This window comes from Lycium ferocissimum, chromosome 7 (genome assembly GCF_029784015.1).
Source record: "Lycium ferocissimum isolate CSIRO_LF1 chromosome 7, AGI_CSIRO_Lferr_CH_V1, whole genome shotgun sequence".
Lineage (NCBI taxonomy): Eukaryota > Viridiplantae > Streptophyta > Magnoliopsida > Solanales > Solanaceae > Lycium > Lycium ferocissimum.
Genome location: NC_081348.1, coordinates 45,684,180 through 45,696,866, shown reverse-complemented (window position 1 = coordinate 45,696,866; position 12,687 = coordinate 45,684,180). Strand labels below are relative to the sequence as shown.

Below are 12,687 nucleotides of genomic sequence, written 5' to 3'. Positions count from 1 at the left end.
TCTGGCGAAATTTTCCTAAAATCCCGGACGACTTAACATTCGAGGACGAATGTTCCAAAAGGGGGGAAGAATGTTACACCTCGGAAATTTCCCCTTAGCCTACAAGCGAATAGACTCACGAGGGACATGATGAATACGAGGTTTAGATGAGTAAGAGATAGTGGGTGATAGTCCTAATTAAGATTTCCAAAGACATCCGAGTTAAGAGAGAAAGTTGTTAAGGAAAGCGAGTTATAAGTTAGTGTATCGGATAAGGATTACGAGTATTGGGTTAATGATGTATGAATGATGCCCCAAGGAAGAGTTATAACGTCCCTTAGAATGGTATTGAAGTGATGAACAAGTGTTAAGAAGGTTTCATAAGGATCGGAGATCAAACGAGTCGACGAAACAACTCTCGGAAAAATTGGGCAACATACAGCCAGACATACTGGCCGTATAAATTCTACTGGACGTATGTCCAGCCGTATATTGAGCCCAAAGACCATATGACACCGGACCAAATATACGGTCCAACATACGGTCAGAAATTATACGGACCGTATGTTGGTCCGTATATTTCCAATCGGGCTCGAACTCTTTTTTATATAAGTGATCCATTTCATTTCCTTTCTCATTCTCCACTTCACCTCTCCACTTCAAGAAAACTCTAGAGAGTTCCATACACCTCAAACACAAGAAAATCATAGAGAAATCAAGATCATCAACAAGAAATCATGGAAAGCAAGTGAAAGGAACTCCATAAAAGTCATCCAATCCAAGAAATCTCAAGAAGAGGAAGTAGGGTTTTGTGCAAAGGGGTGAATCACCATTCAAGGCTTGTTCCCCTATAATATAAGGTAAGTTTCATGACCTATTCATGTTATTTGAAGTATTATTAAGTTGAAAAACATGGATGGTGAAAGAGTGTAGGAAATGGGTCATAAAAATGAGGATAGTGTCATTATTGGATCATAGTTGGATTGTATCATGGGAATGGATGTGTTGAGGTTATAAATAAGTTATAAATGACATTTAGAACATGAAATAAGCATTGGATACGAAAGAATATGATAATGAACTTTGGTAATAATTATGGAAAATTGAATGAAATTATGAAATGCGAATAAGATGAATGAATGACGATTGTTGTTAGCGATATTGTGGATGATTATTATGAATGTTGGGAGTTGATATGGAATATGGCGGGAAGTAGTATAAACAAAGGAGATGCTGCCCAAATTTCGATAGCTTTAGCAAGTACGTTTTCATGATTGTCTAGCTAACGTCGATACGAACAATCTTAAAGGTAAAGCAAGCATTAAAAGAGGACGAGCAACCAATCGAGTAGTTAAACGATAAAGGTATGTAAGGCTCAACCTTTCTTTCTAAGGCATGATTCTATGGTATGAATTCTCCTATCTTCCTATGATCTCTCTACCTATATGTATGTGTCGGAAATGATGAGTCTATGTTATAAAGAGCTCACATGAAATGAAATGAGAGGTATGACATGAATGTGACGATGAGCCGAGTCTAGAGATCCTAAAGTCACGATGCAAGATTTCTATAAAGTTGATGACCTTCATATGACTCCTTGCTATTAACCCTTGTTGATAACTTACCTTATGATGGTTAGTCTCTTTCCTTTCAAGGCATGACTTTCCTCCGTCTCCATGAATCTCCTAAATTCCGAAGAACTAAGAGCCTATGTTATAAATAGCTATACGAGAGAAAGATGAGAGATATACATTATGAGTACGATGGTAATGACGATGAGCATATGACTATAGGAAGCTACACGCGTATAAGATAAGAAGGAGAGATAAGGCTTGGGCTCAACAATTGACGATGATAAGTAAGAGTTAAACTAAAGAATCCTAGGTGAAAAACGACGCCATGAAGTAAATGATTCTAAGTAAGATTCCATTGGTTCTTTCTTGTAACACTCGCCTTAAAATGTTAGTCCCTTCAAGGTGAGATACGATGATCTGATTACTCCATAACGTAATCGGGGTTCCACGACCTTACGTCACCCTGACATGACTATAAATGCCTATGAGTCCCAATATATGATATGATGATATATGCATGTATATGTGTATGTAATGACACTAAATCGTGATAGAGCCATGACATGTTTATAAGACACTAATACTTGCAAATCTATGACATGTATGTTGATGCTAGCCTACAATGTACCTATAAACTGTATGGTGGCGAGTATATGGTATATATCTATATATATGTATGCTTTAGTGACGTTAAATTAAGATAAAACCACGACATGTCTATGAAATGTATAGTTACGATAAACATATGTTACGTATGATGACAACTGCATGGTATGTATGATAATGAGATTATGATATGACCACCACCAGTGGGCTGCGTGCGACCACACCGTACCGAGAAAAGGGCGGTTGGCCTGATATAATTCCACCGTACCGAGAAAAGGGCGGTTGGCCTGATATAATTCCACCGTACCGAGAAAAGGGCGGACATGATCACCACTGGTGGGCGGGACACGATGGGTACCCAAACGTGAACCAATGACGGATATGTATGTATGATATGATAATGCATGTATGGTATGATGATGCATATGCGATATGGTAATGCACGTACGATATGATAATGTATATCCGATCGATAAGGTATGTATGATAAGACGGGTATACGCCATGGTAGTGTATATGATATGCTATGTGTAATATATATACTATGTGTATCCGGTGAAGGTTATGTCCTCGCTTCCGTGCCATTATGACTTTTCTATTATATTCATTTCATTCATGCCTTACATACTCGGTACAATATTCGTACCGACGTCCTTTTCTTTGGACGCCGTGTTCTGCCCCGGGTAACAGAGAGAGAGACGGTCGATCCACAGGAGCTATCGAGAGCTTGCGTGCTTCCTCGGCTTTATTCCGGAGGTGCTATTTTTGAGATGTTACTCGGTGTATATATTTTGGGCATGACGGGGTCCTGTCCCGTCCATGTGTCTTGTACTCCCGTAGAGGCTCGTAGATGCGTATGTGTGGGTAGTATGGTCCCATAGTATGCATGTTTATGCAAGTCTATGTATATATAAGTAAATATGTTCTAAATGAAAATCGTTTTCTATGATTATTAATAATAAGATTGTGTGAAAGAAGCGTGATAAGACATAGAATGAGGGGTGCTCGGTGGTCAGCCTCGGGTACCAGTCGCGGCCCGTAGTTCGGGTCGTGACAGTGTTGTCATATATGCCTTACATACTCAGTACATTGTTCGTACTGATGTCCTTTCTTTTATGGACGTTGTGTTCATGCCCATAGGTAGACAGGGAGACGGTGCAGATTCATAGGAGGCTATCAGCAGCTATATAGGAGCACTCCACTACTTCGGAGGTGCCATTTGTTGATACATTCTTTTGTGTACATATTTGGGTATGACGGGGTCCTGTCCCGTCTTAATGTCTCAGTACTCCAGTAGAGGCTCGTAGATGCGTATGCGTGGGTAGTAGACGTCTCGTAGACACACCCGAAGGTATATTTTGTATATCATTTTTGGTAGCCTCGTGGGCTAATATATATGTATGTATGTATGTATGTATGTATGTATGTATGTATGTATGTATGTTTTGTAAATATTGATGGCCATCTTATGATAAGTTTCGCGTTGGGAATAATGTATATTCAGGTGGAGTTTGATGGCAAGCATGATAGGCGGTGCTCGGTAGGGTAGCTCCGGGTACCCGTCATAGCCCCTAGTCGGGTCGTGACAGCTAGGTAATGTGTACTGTTGACCTAGTTTTACCTACCATGCCTATTTGTGAAATGCTTTACTGATATGTTCTTCTAACCATTGTCGACCTATGATGCTTACCAGTACTCGTGTTGTACTGATACTACTCTTGCTAGATCCCTTTTGGGGTGTAGAGTTTTTCAGGAAATTGATCGTTGGAGTTTTCGAAAGATGCGTGGTGCCTATCTTAGAGGCCTCCATCCCTTTCATTCCGAGATGGAGGTTGGGGTCATAGATTCATTATTGTATTCCAATTTAACATTAGTCGCTCTTGTACTAGTCTAGACCAGGTCATGGGGAAAACTGAGTCAGTGTATTTATTAATTTGTTGTAAACACTTCCGCTAAATTATTTGAATATATTGGTTTGACTTCTGTTTTCGGTTATGTTATATCTCGAAGGTTAATGAATCTCGTTCTTTACTTGCAAATGTTTTGCTTTGGTTGAGGGTTTGCCTGGTGAGGTGGGAATGGTAGGTGCCCGCGCGATCCTAAATTCGGTCGTGACAAAAATTTTCGAAATAAATAGTCTCACACAACTAATGTTAATTATGTGAGGCATAACGTATTTATCATTTCTCAACCGGAATTGTCAGTTCAGTTAACTATAATTTACGTGTAAATTCTCAAAACAAAGCGAAAGACTACAAATTAAACAAATTGTTCCAAATTATATCTCTCAAATCCCCTCTTGTAAATATCTATACAACCTTCCAAACATGAGATTTAGGTCTTATACACCTTCATCATTGTTGTAATACACATGCGCCCAACTTAGAGCTTGAAGAAAACGTAATACTTAGGGAAATTTTCGGGGAACTACATTAGGGAAAGGAGTATAGGTGTGGGAGGGACTACCTGGTTTGGCCTACTCGATTGGATCGACAATTTTGGATTCGAAGTTTATGAGTTGCCAACTATTTCAAATTTCAAAGAAAGAGATAGACGAAGTAAAGGATTATGTGGTTCTTTATTAACAAAGAAACAACAAAGCTTTAGTGGGTTCTAGCGTTGCCACAAAACCAACATCCTATTTTGACATTAGGTTTCCAACTAGAAAGTATTTTTAGATTTAATGAATTCTCAATATAAATAAAGGAAATGAATAAAAGTTACTAGGTTTCCATGAACCCACACTAGATACACTAGATCCGCCCCCGATTTGGGGACCTGCACCCTAGCTGTTCTTATTACAAATTGGACCTTGAAAACAGTTAAATTATACTAATTTGGTTTGAGCACGAGACTTTCCAATGGGAGGACTCAGGTTCGAAAACCCTTACCTGCAACAACAAGCGGTTTGCCTTTTGAGTTGAGCTCACTGCTCGGGACTGGCCTAGTGCGGTTTAAAACTCCTATGTGATTTGCGGGCTATTACACAGGAGTGAAGTTTATCATGTGCGCAACCGAAGGATAGCAGCTGCAGGTTCCTTGTCAACAATTTTTTTAAAAAGGTTTCTAGCATTTAAGGTTCTTTTATTTATTTTGTTAAAAACTTTTTGTTTTTAAACTTTGAATAATTTAAAAAATAGTCAAACCCACTTATAAATCCGGCCCACTTTTTAAAGGGTCATGGGCCGAGCCGGGCCCATTAAATTTCTCAAAATTTTGCCCTAACCTGTTCTCCTACCCCAACTTGGTGGTCCCCTTTCCCTTGGCTAGACTTTTGACGAGTAAAACAAAACATACCCGGTGTAATTCCACAAGTGGGGTCTAGGGAGGATAGGATGGACGCAGACCTTATTTCTACCTGTGTGACGTGTAAATTTCTCAAATGGTCACTCAAGTTAAGAAAATCATGAAACAAAATAACTTTGCTTTGTTTTTGTATCAATAATGTCGCTCAATGTGTTACATATATATTAAAAAATCATTGTTACCGGATTACGAACTAGATACGCTAGAAGCCTTTGTTGGCATTTTATTATATTCTAATTTATATTTCTTGTGGGACCCAAACTTTTAGCCTAATGATAAAATTTACCGAAAATATTCACTTGGGATCATTATCGATCTCATCAAAACTAGAAAGTACTTGTTCAACGGGGAAGCTACTAATAAGAAAACCACAACTCAAAACTCAGCGTTATATTTGAAAACGTAATTAAAATTTTCATCTTTCTCTGTTTGAGATGTAAAAAGATAGAAAATGTACGATGCCGCTCACATTTTTTTCAAAAAAGAAAAAAGTAGAATTCAAGGTGTATCGTTCTATTTCAATAAATAGCCCACTAACAACACACACCTTTAGTTCTATTTTTTTTTTTAAATATTAGTGGCATCGTGTAATTCTATCTTTTTACATCATTATTAAATAGAGAAAGAAGAAAAACTGAATTACGTTTTTAAATACAACACTATCTTTTGAGTTGTCATTTTTTTTTTTTAATAGTAGCTTTCTGGCGGACAAGCATTTTCTAATTTTGATGAGACCGAAAATGATCTCAAGTAAACGCTTTCAGTAGATTCTACTACGAGGCTACTAGTTGGGTCCTACATGGTATATGAATTAGAACTTTAAATGTCAAAGGCCGATATCCGGCGAATCTAGTTCATATATAATTCGATAATAGTGATTTTGTAGGATATAACACATAACTTGAATGATTTATTGATACAAAATAAAGTAATGTGACTTTGCTCCATTTTTTCTTAACTTGAGTGACCGTGTGAGAAAATTTCTCGGCTTTTGACTTATTGATTCTTAACTTAATTCTTAATAAAAGCTCAATTTTCTGTTCCCTTCTTTTTAACTATTTTAATTAATTACCAAGTACACTCTTATAATATAAGGCAATCCCACAACAGACAACTTGTCCATTTCTCTACCTACATAGCGAGCAAAACAGAACTTCCTCTCAAGCTCTACAAATAATTAAGATACTAGAAAAAAAATGGGGAGAGCTCCATGTTGTGATAAGGCAAATGTGAAGAGAGGGCCATGGTCTCCTGAAGAAGATGCAAAGCTCAAAGACTTCATTCACAAATATGGTACTGCTGGAAATTGGATTGCACTTCCTCAAAAAGCTGGTAATTATTAACAACTTTTTTCTTGTGTGTGTGTGCGTGTGTTCATTTTGTTTGTCTTGGAATGAAGTCACATATGGTAAAAAGCGGTTTATCCTAAAGTGGAACTTTCCGACATGAATTCAGATCACAGTATTAAAACAACTTAAATTTTCGACCGGACGATTCCGTAGGAACGCGGTCAGAAATATGGGATTTCCGATGGTAAAGTTAGTAGGAAATTTGCATTTTTTAATAGTGTTAGTCAGGTCCTAAAACAGATACCGAACATGTAATAATTTTTTTTAATATTTATGATTTTGATGGGATTGTTAATTTGGAGCAGGACTAAGGAGATGTGGGAAGAGTTGTAGATTGAGATGGCTAAATTATCTAAGGCCTAATATCAAGCATGGTGATTTTTCTGATGCTGAAGATAGAGTTATATGCAGCTTGTATGCCAACATTGGAAGCAGGTATATAAAAAAAATTTGGTCTCACATTTATAACACAACCTCTTCTTTTTGCTATTTTAAGCACTTCTTTTTTCTAACTTCTTTGAGACTGAAAAAAAATTGTTCCACTAAAAATGGAAAAGAACCCCCAATAAGTGAGAATAAAGAAAAAGAACATACAATGAGGGCTCAGAAAGAAATGCAATTAGTCTGTAGCATTTTTTAAAGAAGATTCTTCCATTTATAGACAATTTTTCCTGTATGCATGCCAGGTTTAAATAGAAGATCAGACCTTTATTTTTACGTGGAAATAGGATCTCTTGGCCTCTTACAATTTGAATAGAAGAAAATGTCTTTTTCAGATCTCTTATGTATTTTTTTTCAGATTTCTTATGTGTAGAAAATGAAGATCTCTTGTAAAAAGGTCATAAAACTAAAAAAAGTTTGTAAAGGGTCAAAACTCCATTTCACACTTTATGAGTTGTTTAGGCTAAGTTCCAACATTTCTTCTTTCTTCTCTTTTTTTTTGGGTGGAAACTTAAGAAAGCGACACTACTTGATACTGTCTCGTCCCAACTTATGTGATGAATTTTAACATGATATAAAATTTATGGTCTAAAAAATTATATTGCAGATATTCGTGTGATTATATATCATTTCATTAAGGATAAATGAGAAGTTTAAATTGTTTATAAATATAAAAAGGTACTACTCCCTCCTTTTCGGGAGAAATGGATTTTTTGGCCTTTTACATTTTTTTTTTTTTTTTTAATTTTATGACTTTTTTACAAGAAATCTTCATTTTTAACACGAGATTTGAAAAAAACACATAAGAGATTTGAAAAAGATATTTTCTTCTATTCAAATTGTAAGAGACCAAGAGATCTTATTTCCTCCTCCGTTTCACTACGTGTATATGTTTGGTAACTTTTTAATTTTAATATTTTACATGACATGTTTAAGACTATAAGATTCAAAGAAAGATATCTTTAGTGTAAGCTCACAAACTTTAAAAGTCTAGCTTATTTTTTAAATTTCGTGTCTAATCAAACTAAGACACTTAAATTGAAACGGATGAACTATTATTTTATTTGGAACAAACTTAAAAAAGGAGTGCGCTACTTAAATTGAAACAGAGAGAGTAACAAATTCATGTTGGCAGGTGGTCAATAATAGCAGGACAGTTGCCAGGGAGGACTGATAATGATATCAAAAACTACTGGAATACTAAGCTTAAGAAGAAGTTCATGGGATTATTACCTTCTTCTAACCAAAGAAAATCACCATGTTTTCCAGCTCAACCCCAGACAAATTCAACTCTTTTTAGAGACTCATATTACACCACAAAATTACCCCAGTCTATTTTTACTACCCAGCCAAATATTTTGTACACCAACAATAAGATGAATTTTCCTAATTTGGGTGCTACAAATCATCAATATGCTAGTAATTATTTTCAAAGTCATCAAGATAGCTTGATGAATCCCATGCATTGTCACCCACCATTGAACGATAATGTATTCATGTTTGGAGAAGCAAGTTGTTCTTCATCAGATGGAACTAGCAAAGAAATAAAGATAGAGGAGAATAATATGGGTGATTATTTACAAGGTCAAATTTCAAGTACTGCTCCTTTTGAAGAAATCCAGGACTTCATTCTTGATTATGGCAATTATGGTTGTGGTCCCATCATGTAATTAGCACTTGGTTGATTAACGTGTTTATGCAAGTATTGAAAATGGGAAACTTACATAAATGTACCTTTGTCCAACTAGTTTATCAACATGGTCAAAGTATACATTATTAATACATTTCGGTATATGTATAGATATGTATAATATATGTATATTTCATATAAAGTATACACTACCCATACATTGTGTATACATATATTTTGTAAAAATGGTATTTGAATGTAATTTTCCCATTGAAAATTTACTTTAGCTTATTAGTATTGTTGTATAGCACTTGTTCCTTTGGAGAACAATATAAAGAAGATTAATAATATAATTCTTGCGCAAGGATGACAGCCACAAATCTAAATATGGTCAATTTTTTTATGTAGAACTTTTGTTTTTATAATTTCATGTCATTCTTATGTGTATTCTCATAGTCTAATTGTTTGAAGATATTTCATTAGTAATTAAAAGTTAATAATAGCTGTTAAGGTGATATGAAAATTACTAAATATTTTACAATCAAGAGAAAATGTTGGCTCAAAGGGCTTTTCTATCTCATGGGTGGAATGATGAAAAGGGTTTTGTTCCTAACCTAATTAAAAGATCATTTGAGAAATTAAAGGGGTATTGTTGCCCCACGTTCAGTTGGCTCACTAAATGGCACAAAATAAATCACTTTTTTACTGGACATTTCATCATAAATTGGTCAATCATAATTAGTAAAAAATGGGCATTTTATAGCCAACTCATTTCTCCACTAAACCACTAAATTTTCAAAGAACTAACTAAAGTGGATACGCAACTGGATTGGACAAATCTATTCGTAAATTTAATTTAGAATGTATCTCTCTTCTGAATCCTCAACAACATATTTACGTTTTTGTTCTTGAATGTTCAAATTACAAATCTCTTGAATTTATTACTGTTTAAATTCCTTGAAAAGTTAATGATTAAGTCCTCATTGGGAACGATACTTTACTTATGTTTTTATAATTACTTGTCGATCACGACATTCACCTTCTGCAAGCATCGATCTAGGAATTTTAAATGGGTAAAAAACCACTATAAGTTGGTTCATATCTTTTGATTATATCGTAATTGTGATTTGTTTCGATTGTGATATCAGGCGTTGTTAATAATAACTTAACAAGTTTATCAATTTGAAGGCGTCTGAAGATGATTTCAAGTTTGAGTTGATTTTTACATATTAAAATGTCGAAGTTGAAAAAAAAAAAAAACCATCTTCCCTGTATATCCGTGTATATCCCTTGTATATCTTCGCTGTATATCCATGTATATCCCTTGTATATCAGCATGAAAAGCACATTAATGACAAATCTTTTTACCATTCACTGAAGTTGAGTCAAACCAAATCTTTTCTAATTTTTTTTTTATTTACTTATTCATGTCTTCAAAAGTATCCTCCGACTCGAATAATTGTCAAAGAAAACCAAAAATGTACCAACCAAGGCACACTGGGCATGCAAGCAGCCAAGCCAACAAGGACATGATTGGATGTTGAAATTGACAATGAATTGATGTGATTGATCTGATTTATTCATTTCAACAATTCATCTACTTCCTCCCCATCCACACAACCAAACAGAAAATTTCGAAAACTCCAATCGTACACTACATGAGAAATAATTCAGAGACTCTGCTTGACTTTATGGGAAGGAAATACATGATCCTAGTTCAAAGCATTTTCCATGTTTATCGTGTACATTTGGAACAGAATGATAACTTAACTTTGCATATGCGCATTTAACCTAATGGTTATGTAAATTTGGACCCTTGTTACGAACATATAAATCTAGAACAAAATTATACTCTCACCGTCCTAATTTTTGCATGATACTATTTGATTAGATACAAAATTTAAAAAAAGATGAAAGTCTCTCAAAAACAAGACTCATACATTAATATCTCACATAAATTGTAATAAAGGAGTATAAAAGAGTAGTTTACTCTATACACGATAGTAATTCAACTAATATATTTTCTTTATGATGAGAATCTCACACCCTGATTATTAAATCTTAACCTTAATTTTGAATTATATAGTGATCAATTAATTTAAGAACAAAACAGAAAGAGTTATAGCCGCCTGCCTTATGGGACCCAATTTTTTAATTTTAAAAAGAAAACTAGTACAAGTTTCAAAATGGTGGACCGAATCTCTATGGTGATATTCTCACCATTTTTATGTTTTTTTTTTTTTTTAAAAGGACACACGTGGGTAATGTGGACCCTAATTCTCCATTGGTGGACCCCACTAGCTTCCAACCAAACAAAGACGAAAGTGGTTACGTAATCCGAGACAGCGAGACTTGTGGGCTCTTGTCTAAAGAATCCTAGTTAGGACACCTTTGACTTCGCTAAATCGTTTAGATTTGTCATCCGTTAATAGTTTGGATTAGCCTTCGGACGTTACCCACTATAGGCAATGTTAGAAACGTGGATCAATTGTTTTGATGTAACGACTTCGTTCTCTCCAAAAAACTTCTTCCTCCCTTGTTTTTCAAAAGAAACTAGACCATAATATTTTTCGTTCGGCGGAAAATGTAACATAGCACACAAAACAGAAAGAAGGGCATCTAGTTCGTGGAATAATACTTTGTTTTTAAGTAATTCAAAATTCAACTTGAGACGAATCACTACTAAAAAGTCACAATTTTTCCATTAATTTCCTATTGAAGAATTTTCAATGGCTATTTCTCATTGAATGTCGGTGGGAAAAATCTAAATTGTAGAGTTTTCATACGAAAAAATAAGAAAGTTTTCCAAATGTTTCAAATATAAGAACTTCCAAATGCTTTGAATAGAAGCCTGTTTCCCACCACGCGTTTAATAGAACTGCTTTCCACCAGCGCGTTTTCCCAAGAAATTGTTCGGTGGGATTGAAGTGGGAAAGTCATGTTTTATAGCACAAATTTCCCACTGAATGTCGGCGAAAAACCTCTGATACTAGCAATGAATCTTTTGGAGACATGTTCAGCGATTCTTCTGATGCGTTAAGATACACAACTTGTTGTTCTTGCTCCGCAACTTAATCTAACGGTCATTATCAAACTACGCTAAGAATGTTTATATTTACTAACACCATAAGGTTTCCTACATATGAACTTTTTTAACAAGGAAATTGAAACTAAAAAGGAATCAAATTTGTCTTTGAATTCTGCGAAAGGTCCAGATTTGCTCCTTTGAAGAACATGATTATTGTCTTGCGGCATCATTGTCGTCTTCTTCAACATTACGGAACTCCAAGTTCCAAGTCTATTCCATAAACTTGATAAAATTAACCTTAAGCCTTAAATCAACGAGCTTGAATGGAACTCAAACAATGAGTAGTTACACTATCAACTTGAATTCTCACCAATATCAGAATTTCATCACACAACGTCCCATCGTCAATCCTTTTTACATCACCAACTTAACACTGATGTTGGATCTCTTTATTGACCTACTAATACTAAATAACATCAAGTAACCCAATTCAGATCGTGAACTAATATTGTGTATATCATTTGCACTAATATTGTGACGATCAAGGTGGAGTTGTATAGTGACTGTGATAGAAGTCATTCCCTTGAAAATATAACAACTTTTGTCTATATGTCACACACGTTATACCAAATCGAAGACTAAAAAGTAATCCAAAGGTAAAATATGTTTCAGACAAACACTTCCCAGGAAGATATTTTCTTCCTAACAGAATACATCCTGCTATCTAACTTTTCTTGCACTAAACTACATAACTTTGCAAATTGGACCGTGATT

The 12,687-nt window shown here is 35.1% G+C and overlaps 1 protein-coding gene across 1 annotated transcript; it reads left to right on the top strand.

The window, feature by feature from the left end:
• Window positions 1–6,582: 6,582 nt before the first annotated feature.
• Window positions 6,583–9,232, top strand: LOC132062908 (transcription factor RAX2-like). Its single transcript, XM_059455381.1, has 3 exons — window positions 6,583–6,797; window positions 7,120–7,249; window positions 8,391–9,232. Exons 1-3 carry the CDS (start codon window positions 6,662–6,664, stop codon window positions 8,923–8,925), a joined length of 801 nt encoding a protein of 266 aa, XP_059311364.1. The 5' UTR covers window positions 6,583–6,661; the 3' UTR covers window positions 8,926–9,232.
• The last annotated feature ends 3,455 nt before the right edge of the window (window positions 9,233–12,687 follow it).

What these genes read in the sequence shown, in the direction of transcription:
- LOC132062908 (XM_059455381.1), top strand. Translation starts at nt 6,662, where the DNA reads ATGGGGAGAGCTCCATGTTGTGATAAGGCAAATGTGAAGAGAGGGCCA. An exon ending in TGCACTTCCTCAAAAAGCTG is followed by an intron (nt 6,798 to 7,119) that starts GTAATTATTAAC and finishes AATTTGGAGCAG; the next exon opens with GACTAAGGAGATGTGGGAAG. An exon ending in TATGCCAACATTGGAAGCAG is followed by an intron (nt 7,250 to 8,390) that starts GTATATAAAAAA and finishes TCATGTTGGCAG; the next exon opens with GTGGTCAATAATAGCAGGAC.